General features: G+C 44.3%; 1 protein-coding gene and 1 long non-coding RNA gene across 2 annotated transcripts; one reads left to right on the top strand and one right to left on the bottom strand.

Annotated features, from left to right (window-relative positions):
• Nucleotides 1–956: 956 nt before the first annotated feature.
• Nucleotides 957–8,342, bottom strand: LOC119357187 (exocyst complex component EXO70A1-like). The gene is made up of 11 exons (XM_037624176.1): nt 7,867–8,342; nt 7,043–7,248; nt 6,703–6,948; nt 5,048–5,186; nt 4,763–4,975; nt 4,034–4,239; nt 3,116–3,316; nt 2,929–3,028; nt 2,312–2,421; nt 2,069–2,215; nt 957–1,496 (listed from the first exon to the last, which is right to left on the bottom strand). Exons 1-11 carry the CDS (start codon nt 8,101–8,103, stop codon nt 1,388–1,390), a joined length of 1,914 nt encoding a protein of 637 aa, XP_037480073.1. The 5' UTR covers nt 8,104–8,342; the 3' UTR covers nt 957–1,387.
• A 5,915-nt stretch (nt 8,343–14,257) lies between these two features.
• LOC119352450 lies at nt 14,258–19,687 on the top strand. Its single transcript, XR_005170168.1, has 12 exons — nt 14,258–14,521; nt 14,850–14,910; nt 15,351–15,745; nt 15,851–15,911; nt 16,191–16,319; nt 16,949–17,026; nt 18,126–18,255; nt 18,350–18,512; nt 18,593–18,691; nt 18,791–18,867; nt 19,228–19,401; nt 19,538–19,687. It is a non-coding gene; the product is annotated as an uncharacterized LOC119352450 (long non-coding RNA).
• The last annotated feature ends 1,435 nt before the right edge of the window (nt 19,688–21,122 follow it).

The following is a 21,122-nucleotide window of genomic DNA, read 5'->3' as shown; positions in this document are numbered from 1 at the left end:
ACCCTCTCAGACCCGATGGATATCTGCTCACCAAGCGTCCTCAAGATCTGCTTGTCGCGGCATCGACTCTCCTTCTAAGCAACATGAGACCGGTACTGCTCCTTGGCCTGCATGTAGAACAGAGCCTTCATCTTGTTCTTCAGCTTCTTAGCCCAAGAGGGCTCAGAAGATGAAGGCGAGTAGCCAGCAGAGCTGTCCTCATCGGCGTCCTCCTCCTCAATCTCATCTGCATCCACATCCATCTGAGCAGCCGCTGACTCGGCACGGGTAGTAGTGTTGGCCCACTGGGGCTTGACACAGAGCTTGATGGGCTCATGACGAATCCGGGTAAAGGCAAGAAACTCATCATCGGGATAGAGCTTCTCCCAAGTCCTCAAGATCAATAGAAAACAAGTAAGGTCCATAGATGGGTACCTTACGGGTGAACATCACAAACCGAAGCTCGCACCACATGATATATGAGACATCAAGTGGTTGCGACTGAGAGTGGCGGACCTCCTCACAAATGAGCATCATATCCACAAGATGGGCATGCACCTTGTCCTTGTCACCAATGTGTGGAAAGGAGTTATGAAAGATGCGATACATGATGTCAAGGAAGGAGTTCAACACCCTCGCCTTCTTGCCACTAGGAAGCAACTTCTCAACATAGAAGGGCTGATTATACTTTAGCGCAATTAGCAAACATATAAAAAAATTATCCAGTGAATAAAGTTGCCGGCTTTCCCTAAATAAGAACATGCCATCCATATCCATGTAATTACGAATTTGAAATTGCCTCCAATAAATAATAGTGGCACATGTGTAAATTTCACATGAAACACCCTGACATAACCATCAGGATTGCTTCCACCACAAGGATCCTAACATGGCTTGTTCAAGTAGACAAAAGAAAGCAATTCCTCTGAACCAGTCCTGGGAGAAAGTTTCAAAGACCAGAAGTCACAAGGAGACCAGAGCAAATGCACAATAGCTCAAACTCATCACTGCGGTCAACTATAATACAACAATCCATAACCGAGCCACTGATCTGATCACTCTGGTCAACTTTATTACCACTACGCAGAACTACAAGGCCGAACAGGGAAACACCGACGAACTACGTCGACGCTGGACTGCTGCACACCACCAGTACCGAACATGCTAACAAGAATTTCAGCATTCCAATCCCCCCCAAAAGAACAAAAAGAATTTCAGCACATCGAAACCACCTACTACTCTGATAAGCAAGGCAAGACATACAGCTAGACCTTACACTCTGTACAAAAGACCATGCACCGAGGCAAGGGCCGATGCAGTTGGAGTCAGTCACATGGACAAACCAGGGGTCTAATTTACAGCAATATCGTCGCATCCACACAGAGCGCAGCGGGTAGCGACGCGGCTATCAAGGACGTTCTTGTTTCCCCTCGAATAGGTTGCCCAGGAACAGCTCAAGCTGCTCGGGCGTGTGCTTGACGTACTTCCCAGGCGCTTTGCTGTTCTCGATGAGAGGCCTGCAATTCGACAAAGAGATTTTATACGCATACACAATTACAGATGAACTAGAAGCTAGGAGCTACAACCTTGAGACAGAACAGTTTTTGAAAGAAATCTTGAGAAACGAACATCTATGTTCGTAAACAAGTAACACCAAAAGAAGGTTATTTCACGAGATTAAACATGTCGGTCGGAAAATAGTGATGAGCCAACCCTCAAAAAATGATGTGTTGTTAATTTTCACCACAAACAAATATAAGCTAGCCTAACCTGCATGTTCGGGATTCAGGTCTAAATGTCTAATCAACACACACAAAAAAAAGGATAATAAATAAGCTAAATGGCTGCCAGGTGGCAAGTGCAACAGGGTATAGGAATAAATGGATTAACTGTGTTTATTCTAATGCTGATGTAAATGAATATATTTTTAACGTTAGTAGATACCATATAGAAAATGTGGCACAAGGCTAGATTTAAGATACTGCCACCAGGGTTCAGAACAAAAAGCATGTACAGCTCGGGTTCGGGTCGACGCATTGAAATTCACTGTTTATGAGCATGAGGTGTCAATGTGTGCCAAGAAAAATACCCGAAGCGTTTTTGGAAGGATCTGTACGCGGGTAACAGAATTTCTGCAACTGCCAGTCTCAATGACTCACGCAACTCTGAATCTGGAACAGACCAGCCACACTGCTTTTGATAAATCTCTTCAAATTGCAGATTGAAAGACCTGAATCTGATACCATCATGGGGGAAAACAATATGTCAGTATGGAATAATAGACCATAGAGACAGTAAAGTAGGCTGAAATATTCAGGGCATATGTGCCAACCTCTCTTTCACAGCTGTTCTTGAAGCTCCACTGCTATTGCCACCTTCGCTTCCTACTTGACCACTACCTCCTGATGAAGTCAAACCTTGACCCGAGAGGCATTGCAACACCTACAACATTGGAACAAACTAAAATAAGGCAGTGCGCATAAATATTTACTACCTACACTTTTACAATTTCTTCCAAATGTACTTTCAGTTTCTAAGCAGTATTATCGTCTTTTACATGCTAACAGGTAAAGTGGTGACCAAAGCTAGTGATACACTCAAGCCACAAAAATTTCCTTCTGAACATATACATCAATCAACAATCCTAACCACGATCATACCTCAGCAACAAAGAATAAGGCTCGGCAAAACAAATAAGTCAATTGGATTTTCCATGCTATGAAGTGCATTACTATTAGTATGTTTAAGGCCATTAATTATCTCTGGATTCCTCCTATATATTCAGAGACAGTAGCTACATAGATATAAGATTTTCAAGTGTTAGTTTGGACTCACAGTTCTTAGTGAGAACATTTATTTACGAGGCTGAAAAGGCTTCAACAAGATGGCATCAAAATGCAAGAGAAATAGGCACAATGAGTTCTAATCGAAGATTTCTGGCCAACGAACCTTTGACCAAGCAACCCTTCTATATTGGTTTGCATTTTGCTGTACAATCCTTCGATGTCTTTGAATCCAGTCATCGCCCAATAAATCCTTGGCTTCTGATCTGCAAGAAAGGAAAGAGAGCATTAGACTAAACTCACACTCTTACAAACTCATTATGACTTTTACTTGTACTTCATAAAGAGCATACCTGCGGACAGATTTAACAATATAATGAATGTTATTCATCAAAAAGATGTGCATCAATGCAGGATCCTTGTATTGTTTTGCTTTTGCATCCAAATTATTTTGTAAAGCTTGCATAATACTCATGGTCACAGATGCCAGCTCAGAACCTGATCCATCTTCCCTTTTGAATTCCTGGAAGAGCTGTTTCAGAGTTGATTGATAGCTGCACCAAGAGTAGCAGATTGAGGTCATTATTTACTTACTGTTGTTCCTTTATTTTGTGAAGCTGAAGCAAGAAGTGACATGTTGAAAGATAACATGGATAGGGAGTTACTACTACTAGAACCAACACAGCCTGGAAGGGCATTAAATAATACACCCTCTGTTCCTAAATATAAGACGTTTTGGCAGTTCAATTTAAACTGCCAAGACGTCTTACATTTAGAAACAGAGATAGTAGCTGAAATACTGGAAGTGTCTCAACACTACCTTTACAAGACTGGAATAGATGAAGTTTCACCTACAACTACAAGTAGATCTATCTGTTCTGATTACTGAAACAGCTGTAAAAATGGAAGTCTGTTTTTTTTTTTGGTGAAGTGGTAAAGCTGCTGCCTTGTGACCATGAGGTCATGGGTTCAAGTCCTGGAAACAGCCTCTTACAGAAATGTAGGGAAAGGCTGCGTACTATAGACCCAAAGTGGTCGGACCCTTCCCTGGACCCTGCGCAAGCGGGAGCTACATGCACCAGGTTGCCCTTTTTTTGTTTTTTTTTTGGTGAAGTAGAAAGCTACAGAAAAGGTTCAAATCTAACAGCAGCGAGGTGCATAACACAAATATCAACATAACCCAGTGGATAAACTTTAGAAAGAACACATGAAAGTATGACCATACACCTATGCAATTGCCAAAAACAAAGTGCAGGTGATTAGACACTTACTCAAATAAAAATTTAACATAGTTAATCACATAGCTTGTCAAAGGATGAACTGTTCCATCAGTATGAATATTCTTTGTTGCATCCTTCTCGACAGCTTCTTCGAAATCACTGAAAGTCTTCTGTGCAGTTTGTGCTAAACATTTTGTCAGACTGAGTGCAGAGTCACGCATTTGAGAGCATGATTCTCCAACAAAGATGGTGTCAATCTACAGTCAATTGAAAGATGAATCTTTTAGTTACTTCCATGCTTACCGCTATATATAAGAATAAATTCACATTGAATTTACACTACAAGTCTACAATCTTCCTACAAGATTTGTCAAGTTAAAATGGATATCAAAGTCTGAACAACAAAGCCATGGTGAAAAACATATTTTATGCATAAAAGGTATACTCAAATACAAATGGCCCAACACTTCAATGATAGAAGTATGGCATCAAAGTGTAACACATGAGTACTATCATAAGTATTTGAATAGTTGCAGACGGAAATTGTTGTTTTTCCGTAACCATATGCGACATTCAATGATTGCTCAAATGTCTCCAGCCAAAGCAAATCAAACTGTTAAGGCAGTTAGTGCAGGAAATCTTTTCAAGGTGGCACAAGTGAATAAGCATTTGTGTCAACTGCAAACAGATGAATTGTATATTTGGCATCCGCTGTTATCATTATGCACACAAGTGCACTCGTTAGCCAGTGAAACAAGCATGGTCTGAATAAAAATATACCTCTGTTTGAAGTTCACACATTATCTCATACATGTCTAGCAGAACAAACAATTTCTCCGGTGATCTTTTACTCATAGCAATTGCCTCACCAAAGCTGAGTAGAGTAGCCAAACTGTTCTTGGTTATTGCAGAAAAGCACTTATCCCTTAAAGATTGGCTACATTGAAAAACTTGGTCACAGAGCTGGCGTTCCCCAGCGAAAAGAAGTTTCACCTGTTTCAAGCAGAATGTGTCAACAAACGCAAGCTATAGTGCTATTTAGTAGGGTTTGAGAAAGATCCTTACAGCAATTCGCATGAAATGAATCCAGTTCCCTATTTTAGACTCCAAAATCTCCCAAGGCATTTTCTGCACTTCATCTTTACTCAGTTTCTCAACACCCAAGTTCTTCAAACTCGACTCTAAAGCTGAAGCACGAGCTTCGCTGCATATAAAAGGAGAATATGTTTCAGCAAGTAAAATGGCTGAAATGGAGAGGCAACTTTCTAGTGTTCTATTGCTGAAATCTTATTTTGCTGTGGTAATTTCTGTGTTCTTTAACACGACATTATATCTGTTTTTTTTTGTCTACAGGGGCAAGGATTTACAATACATATTAATGAATTGTGAGGGGCTAATTCAGTATTTAGAGATGTAAAGTGCCTGAGCATTGAAGGTAACATGAAAGCCAAGAATATTTCGTCATTAAAAAGATGCTATTACCTATTTTCCTTTTTATGTTAAAGTTGATAACTCTCACTGGAACCACTTAATAAAGGATAAAATGATAAATGCAGTTCATCGAACGCAAAGCTAATTCCAACTATAAGCAATGAAAATTGAGCGTACCCCTAGCGGAGCGCTGCTGAGCGCAGGCCTACCGCTTCACTTTTGGGGTAAACGTTGAAAAAAGCGCTCGGACACCTAGGGTTAGACAAAGGAGAGCAGGGTGGGAGAAACAGAGGAGAGCAAGGCGACCTTGTGCCACCAGATGTGGGGCTTTCTCCCCCGATCTCACTACCCATCTTCCCGCCGCTGGACCTTGAGCTCCCCTTCCCCGACCTCGCCACCAGTCCTTCCCCCTCTTCCCCAATCTCGGGCTCCTCCTCGTCTAGGCTGGAGCATGGTGGCTTCCCCGACCTCGCCGCTGCCAGCTTTCTTCCCCTTCCCTGACATCTAGCTCCCCCTCATCTCTCCTCCCCCAACATGCTTGTGATTTTAGGCTTAATACATGCTTTGAAAATTGTTTTTTTGGGTGCCCTTGTTCCTGTCTGTAAGACGTTCGTACAAAACGCTTAAGCGCGCCTAGGCATCGCTTAACCTGTCATTGCACTAAACATAGGCACAATGCTCGCTCAACGCCGCCATAAGAACTATGACACAACCAAACCCGAATGAACAAAATGTTGAATTGAATCGTAGAAATATATACTGGGGTTTATTACTCATTTTTGTACTTCCTGTTTTATTTTCCAATTACTTGTTCAATTGAGAGAAAGAAAGATAGTAAGAATTATCTTATCCAATTTGGAAGGATTCATCCTTATACCTATCCATGACTGTCGTATCAGGAAGTTTCTTACGATCAATGCCAGACATATCTGTGTAACTATAGACATGCATATAAACGCTGCCTGTCCCCAAAACATTATATCACCCCAAACCTTTCATAATTATTTTGTTTCTATAAATGGTCTAAAACAACTTAGAACTATCAGCTGCCTCTGAAATTTCTGTTGACCGCTTGAATCCAAAAGCAAGACTATATCATATTAGCAGCATTCATTATGTGATGATTTATTATTGTGTGAACTATTGAATTTACCCAGTTTATTTCCTTACCCAAAGTATATCTAAAGGTAGAGCTTCATTTCGCGTCGCACAATCACGCGAAAAGTTTTCTATTGTACTTATTCGCATGAACGAGAAAGGAGAATTATAACCAGTCTAGCTCCGCTTACCTGTATATTTCTGCACATTGCTGTTGGCATCCAGCTTGGACCAGCTGCTGTGCCAATTTAGCAAGCAAAGGAACAAACTTGGGCTCAATAAGTGCAGGAGGCTTGTATACGGCAGCCTCCGCGGTTTCATGGTTATCAGATTGCGCGCCACCTGGCGGGTGTTTCCCACCTTCAGACCGAGACTCGGCTGATGGCCGAAGCGTACTCGGAAGGCAGTCGAAAAGACGGTCAGGCTCCATCGGTTTGCTGGACCATTTATTTAAGAGGGTGCGCGCACCATGCAAGAGTTAGACAACGTCGAGACAAAAATAGCAATTTAAATGGATGATGAGACACGGACCTGCGCTGAGTCAACTGGTTCTGGAATTCACCTTCCATCTTCACCAGGGCCTTGGAGAGGAGGCCGTTCACGTGGCTGAGCACCCGGTCGCTGCTGCTGTAGCTCCTATTGGAGCTGAAGAAGCGCTCGATGCTGCGCAGCCGGTCGACCGCGTCGAGGAAACCCTGGAGGTTCTCATTAGGACCTTTTTGTATTTCGCGCTCTGCCTGCACGTGCGTTACATACAGATAACATTATATCAGCAAAGAGATACTAAGAGTAGCTAATTTTTCAGGAGACTCCCTTACGGAACCATGAAGAACCACGTCGAACGATTTAAGCTACCAAAAGGTATAGTCTCCACCTGGAGACTTGGAGTAGGTGTAAACTTAGTGATCACTGGTATTTAGCTCATCTTTGAACTAAATACTGGTGGGCACACTAAATTTACCTCCATTCGACGCAGAAGCTTACTGGTTACTAACTGACACTAGTTAAGCTTGCACTGGACACACTGAGATGTAGCACAACAGAATGGACTGATCACACCAAAAACAACCAAGTTTTCCTCAAGCCTAATGACATGGAATTTCCCATGAGAAGGAAAATCGACAATTCCAAGTACAAAAAGCTATAATTGGGTAACTGACACTAAGCTTGCTTGCACTCAACAGCTTGAGATGTACTAGTAGAATGGAGTGATCACGCCACCAAACACAAAACTTTCCCCACACTCGATCGCCTGCCGGCCACGGTTCCAGCAGCAACGCAATGCAATGGGGATCCGAGAGCGTGCGGGGGGCAGGGAGGGGAGGGGGCTGGATCGTTGGGGGGAGAGACAGTACCTCTCTGGTGCGGTCGAACTGTGTGAGGATGACGTCTGCGGAGCGGAGGGTGCGGTCGATGTTCTCGTGGGCGGTGCGGACGGCGTGGGTGCGGAGCTGGATGGGGCGCATGGCGGCGTCGAGCGCGGAGAGGCGGCTGTCGAAGGAGCCGAGGATGGAGACGACGGCGTCGGTGGCCGCCTGGCTCTTCCCGAGCGAGTCCCGCAGCAGCGCCGCGCGCTGCGCCAGGCCCTCCATCCCCTCGCCCTCGCCCGCTGCTGCTGCTCCCCGGCCGAAGAGCGGAGCAAAGGGTAGAGCTAGGTCGGATGCGCGGAGCGGATCTGGGGACGGGGGTCCGATCCCGGGGCCGTGGGTTGGGTGCGCACAGAGGAGCGGAGCAGGTGGATGGAGGGCGGGGACCCCACGGCGCAAGGGCGGGGTGGCTGGCGGAGGAAGCGATGGCGAGAGGGGAAGGCGAAGGGGAAGGGGAATGATTGGGAAAGAGAGCGGACGGACAAAGGAAAGTGAGGAGACCACCGGGCGGCCGGGCGAGAGCGGAACTGTCGCCGCGCGCGTGCGTTGCGTGTGTTGCGTTGCTTTGGCCGCCGGGCGCGGGCTGCCTCGCTGGGTTGGACCCGATCGCCGCCTACTCAACTGTCAACTGCCGTGGTGGTGTACCGTGCACGCCGTGGCACCCGACAGCGCAGCTGCCGTGCTCTAACTGTGGCCTGTTTGGATCCTAGAGTTAGTGTTAGTTTGAGTTGTTTTGGGCTCAAATAGCTCAAAAGGATCCAAACAGATGGGTTAGTTTCAGTTAGTTGCCTCTAATAACCCATGTAAAAAAAAAGTATCCCGGTGGAGGGGTGTTAGTTGGGCTAGTTTTTCCGGGGCCCACAAAAAGAATAACTAAAAAATCGCCTCCCACATCAGATCCCTCCGTCCCTCGCGCACACCTCCCGTTCCCCACCGCGCCGCCCATCCAAGCGTCGGCCGCCGCGCTGCCCGCCCAAGCCGCGACCTCCTCTGGACGGCGTTCGCCCTCCTCCGGTTACCGCTCGCCCTCCCCGTCCGAAGCTCGCCCCACTCCCGGTCGTTTCTCTCTCTCTCTCTCTTGTGCGCGGAGGCGGCGCATCTACTAGGGATCCAGCGAGAGGTGAGTCCGTCCGTTCCTTCTGTACTCGTGCTCTCCCTCCTCGTAGGCGTCCGTCTGTGCAGCAAGTCAGCAAGAGTAGCTAGATATGTTGGCGGAACTTCCGATTAGTTAGCTAGTGAGCAGCGGTGTGGCTGGATACTTCTGTTTAGTTACCTAGTGAGCTGCAGATGTTCAGCCCCTTCTCTTGTTGCAGATGTTCTTGTGCAAATTTAGAGCATTAAGAAACGAAGAGCTGATCTATATAGTGTAATCAACTCAATACTTCATCATTAAATAATATTTTGGTACAATTTCATTTTTGTTATGCACTAGCTGTTATAAATAATCAAAGTTAGAAATGTATCTCATAAGTTAACATGGACAAGATTACTTATTCCGCAGAAGAGCACGACTGCGTGTGCGGTGTTGAGTTCGGCTTGCTTGTAGCACTTCCTGAATGCGCTACTGATTCTTCTCTTCTGGTTCAGGTAGTATAGCTTGGAGCAGAGCACCAGCGATGGACGGAGACGGCTTCGGTGTGTGGGGTTCGCAGCCGTCGGCAAGCGGCCCCGCTACCCATACCGGTCTTGACCTCAACTCGCAAGCCCCGGCGTCGGAGGGGTTCCCGGGGCTTGGGCTCTACGGAGCCTTCCTCCAGAGCAACGATGATGAGCTCCCTCCCTGGGCGCGTCAGGGGCTCCGGGCTCCCTCCCTATCGCCCACCCTACGCCCGGCGACTGAACTTCGGCGGCTCCTTGTCGGCAACAGCCGGTCGCGGAGGAAACAGTGGTGTGTTCCTCGACGGGTCGTCGTCGGGGGCAGGCGGCGGTGTTCGGCAGCGCGCCAACTCGGCCTCCGCGGCACCCAGCCGCCGTAACCAGCGCACCAGGATGGCGTTCCATGGCGGCGACATTCGGCAGCGCGCCAACTCGGCCGCCGCGGCATCCAGCCGCCGGGCTCCGAGGAGTGCCGTCCGTGGGCAAGCATCCGGCTCCGGTGGCCCCTTCGACAATGGTGATGAAGAATTGGAGGATGATGTGGAGGAGTTAGCGAGCTCCGGAGGTCCCCTGGTGAGCCAAAGCAATCGAGCCCAATGGAGTGATGCTAATAGTGCTTGCTTGTTAGAATTGTGCATTGAGCAATGTGCAGCAGGAACGTATAATGGTGTGGTGATGAGTGCTGAAGGGTACCAAACTGTTATCGATGGCTTGCTTGCTAGAAGGGGGTTGGTGTATTCTCGTGTGCAGGTGAAGAACCAGATAGTTGTACTCAAAAACACGAAACACCCATTGATGTCGACTCTGAATTCTGGATTACACACATATAGGTACACTTTTACTGTCTATATCAATGTAGTATATCTTTAAATATGTTGGGTCGCTGCTGTGAAGATTTATCCGCGGTTGTGACCAAGTTTTTCTTCCTACTCAGTTGGGTCGCTGCTGTGATTTTTTTTCATTGCATTGGCAAAGTATATGGGTCTTCTATGCACATAGTTACGACTATATATGCTTTTATGTAAATAAAATGGACTGTTGATGCATCTGAACCAGTCAAATAATTTAAGTCTGGAGCAGTAAATCTTAATGAATCTGAGCCGATACTTCATCTTGGATATACCTAATCGCAAGAAACAAACAGCCAGAGAAGATAAAACAAATGTGCATGCACTGTTTAACACCAAAAAAATAATCCATACATTTTTTTATGTCCCAAGAAGAAAGAATGGATACATGCTGTATTTATTGAGTATATACTACTTTTATCCAAACGAATGTGTACTGTTTTTCTTTTGCGTATACAGTATATACTGCTTGGTTTCGTAATATGCATATACTGGGTGTTTTTTCATTCAGAATGAATAGGTACTGATTACTTGTGATCTACTTCTATTTTTACTGAGTATATACTACTTTTGTACAAATGAGTGTGTAGTGAGTAAATCTTGATGAATCTCTCATATCTTAACTAGTTTTACTTTTTCACTATCCTGCAGAAGAAACCATGCCTTAGGAAGTTGCAGTGGGGTCCTCCAGCAAACGAGGAGTTGCTTGATCGACCATTCAGAGGTTACACTGTGGATGGAAGCACAGCCTTTGTGCCTGGAGATGATTATGGTCAGAATCAAGGGCAAGATGCAGGGGCAGAAGAGGAAGAGGAGGAGTTTCAAGGAACACCTACAAGTACAAGCAACCAGAGGGGCCAAAGGGGCAAGAGGTCATTAAGCACTTCAAGCACTTTGACCAGTCCATTGAAGAAGAGCAAGAGCCCAATGGTGAAGATTGTCAAGGACATGGCCAATACCTACAAGGAGTCTGTCGCAGCCAACACTAAACAAATGCAGAAACATGCAAATGAGAAGGCTGCATATTCTGTGAAGAGGTGTCAGGAGCTGGCATTTGAGTGTGGCGTTGAGCAAACAGTTGACTCTGTCTATTCTATGTCTAAGATGTTCGAAACAGAGTGCCAAAGGGAGTTCTTTTGTGGCCTGTTAACTCCTGAGCTTAGGTTAGGTTACTTCAAGAAATGGCGCAGGGACAACAATTTGGAGTAGTTCTGAAGTGTGTGTTAAGATGTTGAATCTATTTAAATTGTTGTATGTTGAACCTATCATGTGTTTGTGAGGTGTTGAATTATTATCTGTGTTGAACCTATTTTGTTTTATCCGCGGGCTGAATTAATTTCATTTGCTTACATTCCTTCAAGTTTTATGATATGTGTTGACAATTTGATACATGTGTTGAAACAGGAAGAAGATCATGTCCCCATGATTGAGGAAGAACAATATGATGGAGGTAGCACAAGTGAGGATGAGATCATATCCATGTGCCGCAACGATTTGGTGCAGTCTGAGAATTTAATCTTGAAGTTGGTTCCTGTCTTGGGTATGTACTCTGATAACTACTTTGTGAAACTACCTAGGAGGGTCAGTGGATATTCTGGTTTGGAGTGGGTGCAGGAGACACTAGCCTGAGATACCCAATGCTATAACATGTCTAGTGTTGAGAGACCTTTGTTTAACAAGCTACATAATACTTTGGTGCAATCATATGGCTTGAAGTCCACTACAAAAATGACGTCTGTAGAGGCTCTAGCTATGTTTTTATGGATTGTTGGATCACCACAGTCAGTTAGACAGGCTGAGAACCGTTTTAGGAGGTCCATGGAGACAGTAAGTAGGACATTTAACAGAGTTTTGACATGCCTCCTCGGGTCAGCACATGACATAATTGTACCCAAGGACCCAACATTTTCAGAGGTGCACCCAAACTTAGAAAATCCAGCATTCTGGCCACACTTCAATGACTGCATAGGAGCTATAGATGGGACATATGTGAATGTTGTGGTGGATAAGAGTAAGAGGGTTCCATACTTGAACAGGCACAATGAAACCAGTCAGAATGTGCTTGCTGTTTGTGATTTCGACATGAAATTTACATTTGTGATGTCGGGATGGCCTGGTTCAGCACACGACATGAGAGTTTTGAAAGATGCCAGAACTACTCATCATCAAAAATTTCCACATGAAATGTCTTGCAACATTTTTTATCCAATTACACTTGTTCATCTAAGTCTCATTGTGTGTCTTTCACAATATGCAGGGAAGTATTATGTGGTTGATGCGGGGTACCCAAACCGTCCGGGCTACCTTTCACCATACAGATGTACAAGGTACCATGTACAACAATGGCAAAACGGCCCGCCGCCACAAGGTATGAAAGAAACCTTCAACCATGCACATGCCAAAGTTAGGAATGTCGTTGAGCGATCCTTTGGAGTGTTGAAGATGAAATTTAGGATTTTATTGAACATGCCAAAATTTCCAGAGGACAAGCAAACTAGAATTATTGTTGCTTGTATGGCTCTTCATAATTTCATTCGAGAGAGCAGAATTCCGGATAGGGAATTTGATGCCTGTGATGCGGATGAAAATTATAACCCAATGCCTAGTTCTTCTGCATCCGCATGGCCAGAAGACGAACCTCTTGTTGAAGATATCGACATGAATGCCTTCCCTGATGAGTTAGCTCATGCTTTGTTTTATGGAGTGTAATTTTTTTATGAAACTTAATTGATGACTTGTATGTTTAATTGGGACATCTCATTTGTATGGAGAAAATAAAATTTATCATGTTTTGGACCCTTGATTTGTAAAGATCATTTGTTATGTCAATTGTGAGTGGGAGGAGGCCACATAAAAGTCGGCCACATCAAATCCCGCAGAAAATAGGGTTCAAAGTAGCCAAATGATTGAGATTGTCAATCTAACCCTACCGTCCAAACACCTTTTTGATTAGAGTTAGTTCTGGGATAGTTCTGGGTTAGAATCTAACTCTAACCTCTAACCGAGTTAGAGTATCCAAACAGGCCCTGTGTTTTCTCAGTTACTCCCTCCGTTTCAAAATAGATGACTCAACTTTGTACCAACTTTGATACAAAGTTGAGTCATCTATTTTGGAACGGAGGGAGTATCTTTGATGAGAAAAGAAGTGTGTTTTTGGGTGTCTCTCACCCTCTGCGCAAAAGCATTTGTGTCCCGAGGACACCGAGCACTGAGCCTGAAAATCTACCGCTATAGCCAACATCAGTTGCCTGCAATCAAGACCTAGTCCTATTCCAGGACGACATGGGCTATTTATTCTGATTGTGATGATGACGGTGCCAATGATCTTTTAACGGCCAAGCTCATTTTATAACAAAAGAAACTCGTGGACGGCCAAAGGGAAGGAGAGAGAGAAGAAGAGGCTTAGAGACTAGTTAACGTGTCTCATGAAGAGGCGTGTCTCATGAAGAGGCCTGCGGCGAGTTGACGAGAGGTGAGGTGTGACGTAGGAGATGAACACGCACTAGCAATCCAATCCAATAATGCATACAGAAATAAGAGAAGGATGTTCCTACAAGGCTCCTTAGAGATCAGCGATTCTGGGCCGTTGGATCGGTTTCCTTGATGTGTTTTCGTCCGTTGGATCGAGAGGTGGGAGGATCTGGGTCGTCGGATCTGGAAGAAACACTGCTGGAATGAATAGTAATGTCAACAGAATGTAAATACCATGCCCCCACCAGGGCATTTTGGTCATTTCGCGTGGTGGGGGTATAAAAGGGCCGGCTCCCCTGGTGAACCCTAGCCTCCTCCTCTCCCCGCACTCGCACCCCCTCCCTCGCCCGCACCGCCCCGCTCGCCCGCCTTTCCCCGCCCCGCCGCCTCGCCCACCCCGCCCCGCCGTCCCGCCTCGCCCGTCCCACTCGCAGTCTTCTCTCCCCTTCCCAGCCGCTCGCCCCGCCGCATCCCCGCCGCCTCCTCCTGCAGTCGCTCGTCCCTCCTCCTCCACCCAACCCCTAACCCTAGCAGCTCCCGCCGCCGCCGCCGTCTACTTCGCCCAGCCCTGCACACGGCAAGAGGAGCGCCCCTACCCTCTCCTCTCCTCCTCCCCTCATCACGAGCCAGGACAGGGAGGGCCACCTTGGCCGGGCAGGTCAGGCGGCGCGTCCAGATCACCGAGGAGCCACCCGCAAGGTCGGCCATGGTGCAACCGAGCAGAGCAGGTGAGGAGGGAGACGCTGGTTCCTCTTTCCCGCTGTTTATATAGGTCTGTATATCGTGATTAGTAGGGATCAGGTTAGGTTTGTTAATTTTAGCCTCGGCATGGTCCGGTTGCCGCGGATTGGCCCAGTGGATTTGATCTCCCCCGAATCTTTCTGCATATGGATCCTTTTGCATCTCCTATTCCTCTTTTGGTTTCTTCTTCTTGCCTCTGCCGTTCCTTTGGATGTTTCTTGGGCTATTTTGGCTGCTTGCTGGGCGTTCATTTTCTTCTACCTCTTCACCTGATTGACATTGTATTGTTTATGTGCTGGCTAATTTGTTTTGCAGGTACTACGCTTGTCGTGGATTGCTGCCTCACGTGTACGCAAAGCACATCTTGGGTGTTTAGGTAGCTACTTACCCCCTAATTTATTTTTCTTATTAGGTTTGATGCGTGTATGGCTCCCTAATAAGCAGTTCTCTTTGGTGCATTATGTTCTTCCGGTTGCTTGATTGATTAGAGAGCCCTGCCATATTTATTTACGAGAGGAGGTGCTTGATAGATAGGGATTTAGTAGAAGAAACTGCTATATGGGGATGACCCTTGTATGTTTATTAAAGAAATTTTTGATGCAGGCCTCAGGCTTTCTTGGGTTTATTAAGTGAAAGAGTTAGATTAGCCAACCATTTATCTTTGGGTTTGCACATAAATCCTCCATCTTTAGTACCTGAGCTCAGCCGTCTTGTGAATCTTTAGTACCTGTATGTGCTCCTGCGATGAATTCATCGTTTCTGTTATTTGAATAGAACAAAATGGTTTGATTTTCTCAATATGAACTTGATTTGCAGGGAGTTGTACAGGAACAACCTCAATGGCGAGATCCCAAAAGAATTGGGCAAACGGAAGAAATTGATCGGTTTGGATTTGTATGCCGATAATCACCGGAAGAATCCCCAAGTCACTTTCCAAGCTCAGCTCACTAATATTGATGTATATATTATCCTCTGATTGCAGTTAATTCCTCCATAGTACAAATGCCCATTCTAAAAAAACTAGAGTACTAATTGATGGCATCTTAGTCCAAGTGATGTACCCAAAATGGCTGGGTAGTCGTGCCCATAATTCAGATCATACTGAAATGCAATTTAAAAAGTTTGTTAAAAGGATGTAGATTCATGCACCTCCGGGAAGAGGACGACCCGCGGTGAGCAGCCTCTGATCCGCCGTGCGAAGTTAGCTAGCGGTCAGCGCCCTCTCCACTTCCCCCACCCCCCTCTCTCTCACAGTCTCGCGTGGATTTACGAGGTCATTCCCTCAAGATTTGATATTTTGATCTGTTCATTTGCAGGGGGTCGGGTCCCAAGGGGTAGAGATGCAGTTCTCTGGAGCTACTGGGAAGAAGAAGATATGTAAGCTCTTGCTCTTCTATGTTAATTTAGCAAACGAAGAAAATAGGAAGAGTATCTGCATATCTATTTTGGTGCTCTCAGTCTCATTTCATGATTTATCCTGTAGCTAAGTCTATTTCATGTGCATATCCTATGAATCACCTGCTAGCTGTTGATTTACTCTTTGTTGTGAGTTTGTTAGAAAAAAATACTTTCTTATCATGGTTCTGATTGTGCACCTTTTTGGCTTAGAAAAAAGAGCAATTTCTTGAGCATGAGCAACTGATCCCCAGGCTGCAGGTACTGATTTCGTCTCGACTCGGTGCAACGACTCCATGATTGATTCGATCCAATTTTCCGAGCCCAGACCAAAATATTTGTTGAACAACTTGCCTCAAGTATATTGGGACCCTTTGTGATCTATATCAGGTGAGAAAATCATGCTCAGTAATATAATTTTCTGCAATAGGACTATGGCTTGATAATATGATATACATGATATTATCCATGTCCTATGACAATTTAAATTTGGTAGTATTCCGCTAGGATTGGAAATACTCTCTTGGTAATTAATATTAATATTTGTGTGGTGTGATTGACTGACTATGCAAAAGAATCTTGAGTATGATTCATATAGTGTGGGTTTTTAATTATACTTAATGCTTAGGCCTTTTGCCTGAACATATTGTTACTTTTGACTAACAACAAGTTCATAAATTGTTGCTCTATAGTGATAGTACTCTTAGATTATTTCATTCTTATTGGTTTGGATGCTGAAATATCTCTCTGACCCTATATGAAAATATTGGTTTGTGTAAATAATGCATATCACATAGTTTTTCTGTTGGTAAGTAATTCTTAGATTGTTTGCTATGATACCAGAATCTTCAGGTGATAACATGAATGATGATGAAATATCTCTCTGTGGCTTGCTTGCTTCGATTCTATCTATTTGCTCCTGTGCAGCACGCTAGCTCGCCGCGGTTCATCAGGGAGCAAAGTGCCCCGGCCATCTCTCTCTCTCTCTGATGTCAACCTCGGTTGCCTTTTATTTTCAGATCTGCAATGGGCTGAAGAACGAGGCAGTCCTTGGAAGCAGCACATACATGTGATGCCCCTCTCACTCTGGTTCCAAGGTTGCTTCTCACCATATTCCATTTCTCTCACGTTTTTTCTTCCTTTTCTGGGCTTTTACTATCATGTGTGCGCTATGCTTCTGACAAAATATCTAATTCTGATGTTTATCATGTCTGTGTAAGCATTATGTTCTCCTTTGTTTAATTTCATTATTGCTATGCAAAGAGAAATCAAGGATTACTTCTCTTGGTACATATGCAGTGTATTTTTGTTTCGGGTAGTAACAGTTCAGTTAGAGGTGAGATGCATCGACATAGATGGTTGAAGGCTATACATTAGTTGGATATATAGATTGAGCAATACACGTGTTGCACCATCGCTGAATTAGGAGAAGAGTAAACGGTGCGTTTGGTTTTGAGTTATTCTTGGTTTTTTAGTTGTGGATTACTGTTAAGAATGATTGCCCTTATTAATAAGGATTTAAATGTGTTGTTCCAGATCCACATGGGTTGGTTTTGAGTTATTTTTTTGGGTTAGAAAATTGTCAAAGCATGCATATATTAACATTTAGAGAAAACTTTGCATGTGTTTATTCTGGGTTGTAGTTTTACCATAGTATCCTAGGAGATGATATGCCTTCAGTTTCCAGTTAGTACATGTCTCTCCTTTTCTTTTCTTGATACAATGTTAGATCCATGATAGTACTCTTTTTAGGTGGATTTGCTTTGTATTAAACCCTAAGAATAGTTAGTAATAGTTGTGCTTTTGCTCGTGTCATCTATGATGATGCATATCTGTGTGGATGATGTCCTTCTTCTGGGGTGCAGGGATAACGAGGCTTCCTACTGCCAGCGTGTTTATATGTATATTATGATCATGCTATCTCTGCTTGTGTTAAAGGAGCCCTTAATGATACTTAGCTCTAAATTTTATATACTACTTGCTCTTCAATAACTGTATATACTATGAATGGTCTGATCTTGTTTTGTTCATAGCTTGCTTCACGATAGAGTTGAATTATTTCTGAAAAAAGGTTATTCCATGTAACACATTGGGTTTCCCATTCTGCATTATTTATCTCTTGTTTCTGATGAGTATTCTGTCTTCTAATCTTTTCTCCGGAGGCTATCTAATATTTGATGATTGCTGTTTCTACAGATGGAGTTCAATCTTGTGTCCCTGCTTCGTCAGGGAAATACCATTTGGCGTATCCGTGTGTATGTCTCACGACTATGGCAGCACCGTGGTGGGACTAATAATGAACCCATTACGGATACATACCGCCAGGGTACAATCATCCTATCGTCTATGTGATTGTTGCCTAGACAGTTCTTTAATTCCTGTTCTCACAAATGCTTACACAATAGTTCTTTGACTGTCAGGGTAACCACATATACGCTGAGGTGCTAGAAATAATATCAACAGCTTCATGGAATGTATTGAAGAAGGTGATGTCATCATGACTCCAGCAACTCCACTTACGCATCTAGCAATCTTGCAGGGAATAGTTCTAAACCATCGGCTTCAGTTGGCATGTTACCTGAGGTAAATTCAGTTTCCTCTTTGCCTATGCTCTATAGACTAGGTCGCCATGCCTCTGTGATCACATTTCTTCCCATTTTCAGGGTCGTACTTCCCATTACAGGCCGGCGAGATGGCAGATTCGGTTAGTGAGAAGATCGTCCAAAAGAACATCATCGAGAAAGACGAGCTAATGCAAAGAGGTGACTACTGTTATTCTGCCAGTCGGCATCGCTTCCACTGAAAATGTACCCATGTTTGTTGCCTGATATGATTTTCCCCCTTGCGCCCATGGTTTTCAGGTTTGAACCATTTGTTCCTGTTATTGCCCCAGTGAGTGCGGGCAAGAAAGGCAGGAAGAAGTGATCCCTTCTGTTAGGTATGTATCTTATCTGTTTAACTTGCTTTGATGTGCATGTTACCATTTCCTTGCTTTCTTCTGTACTGATTGTTCTACTTCATTTGTCCCCTGTTATCATTTTACCTTGTATCAAATCATGGAGTGCTTTGGGCCCTCGCATGATGTGCACCATCCTTTGGAGTGCTTAGGGCCCTTGCATGTACTTGCAAGTAGATTTGACTTTATTGCCTTGACTTGATACAATGGTACTATAGATTTGACTCAGGTAATAAATTTGTGGCATTCGGAAACAGTGTGCAGTACAATTGTATCAAATCTATTGGCATTTGTCATTATGCTTATTGATATATCTCCTCCCTCCCTGGACTATTATTGCAGCTTCTCGTGGCCAGGGTCGCAATGTACGTGGAGGTGTTCAATAGAGGGGACATTTTGCCGCCCTACAGCATCAGGAAGAGGAACAGCAGGACCGGGCTGCGCTTCACCTATAATGATGGCATCTGCCTGAACTCAGTTAACCTGAACTCCATAACTGAAGCTATGTTTATTCTGGTATTTAATCTGTCTTGCTCATAATTTTCGGTTGCTAGAAGTTAGCTTCTCTATACAGTCTGATATCGCTAATCTCAAATGAATCTTTATTTATTATTTGTTTTAGTTAGTGCACCAATTTTCTTTTGCTGTGCAGTGCCTTTGAAGATGTATAGTGGTGGTGGAGACGAACTGATCTTCCTGTTCGTACTCCTACATTGCATATCTGAATTTGGCCAAGAATGGACCCCAATGCTTCTCTTGCCTTAGAGGCATGGTGACCTGCTCTGCCTCCCCCTAATTTCTATCTTCCACTCCTTTATGCCATTCTGCTTCTTGATTTGATGTGCCCTGCTATCATGCTTCTTGGTTCAAGTTACTTAGTTTTTGGAGCTCTTGTTTTGTTTACCTCTTTGTTATGTTCTATGTCTTCCACATATATTGGTTAAAACCCTTCTGATTGTTGCTCTTGATTTGAAATTCAGTTGATATGAAGCAAATAAAAGGCATGCAGTGCTTTACGATTTGAGCCGCCGCCCCTCCGGCCTGCCCGCCGGCGGCACACTGCTCTTCCGGCCGCCCCTGAGCCCACGCGGCTTGCGGGATCATGCGCAGCCCCAGAGCAGCGCGCAGCTCGCCGGTCCGATTCGTGCCACCCATGCCAACCTGAGATCCGCCTCTGCAGGTATGAACTCCCCTCCAACGTCCTCTTCTCCTCCATCCATTATTTCTCTATTTTGTTCAACTTGTTAGCCAAAGGGTTCAGATTCTTGCCATGATTGATTGCTAGTCTTTGTACATGAATGAATTAAGATGTGATGTGAGATGAGAGCTAGCAACAGATGTGCTTGTTCTACATATAGGTGCACTTCTTTAGTTGATGCTTGTTACAATATTGAAACCATGTTACTCTTTACTGCACTAGGACGTGATGGCCAGATCGCCGCGAGCCCCTACCACTAGTAGAAAAAGGGTCTAATGTGAGACACATTAGTGTGGGTTTGAAGTTGGCCGGGCACTAAAGGCACCATATGCATTAGTACCGGTTCGTGTTGAGCCTTTAGTACCGGTTCGTTCCACGAACCGGTACTAAAGGGGTAGTGGCAGGCTGGCGTCAGGCCGGGTCTCCACGAGCCCCTTTAGTACCGGTTTGTGTCACAAACCGGTACTAAAGGTCTAACCTATAGTACCGGTTCATGCCACGAACCCACACTAAAGGGGAAAAGCCTTTAGTGTGGGTTCGTGCCACGAACCCACACTAAAGGGGGCAATTTTCAAACTCTACCCCCACCCCCTATCGCCTTTTCAGTTTTGCAAAAAAACCAAAAGAAAACTAAAAAAACCTCAAAAATTAAAATCCTTCGAGATGTAGTTATGTTACTACATCTAGTAGTTAGGGAAATTTAAAAATATAATTTTGGACATGTTTTGCAAAAAAGTGTAATGAAAACGTAAAACGGCTATAACTTTTGCATACGATGTCGGAAAAAATGTATAATATATCAAAATGTGGGGAATTAAAATCCGCATCCGATTTCAACGGGGGAACCCCGTTGAAGATTTTTAGAATCCTCAAATTCACAAAGGAAAAAAAGTTATGCTCAAATTTTAGTTTTTTGAATTTTTGGTCAAACTGTGGTCAAACTACTTATTCAATAAATATTAGTGTTACTAAATAATTATTCAATGATATTAGAGTTAATAAATAATTAGTTCAGTTTTTTTTGAATTTTGGTCAAATC

Source organism: Triticum dicoccoides, chromosome 2A, assembly GCF_002162155.2.
Source record: "Triticum dicoccoides isolate Atlit2015 ecotype Zavitan chromosome 2A, WEW_v2.0, whole genome shotgun sequence".
Taxonomy (NCBI): domain Eukaryota; kingdom Viridiplantae; phylum Streptophyta; class Magnoliopsida; order Poales; family Poaceae; genus Triticum; species Triticum dicoccoides.
This window is presented reverse-complemented; position numbering and strand designations above follow the sequence as displayed.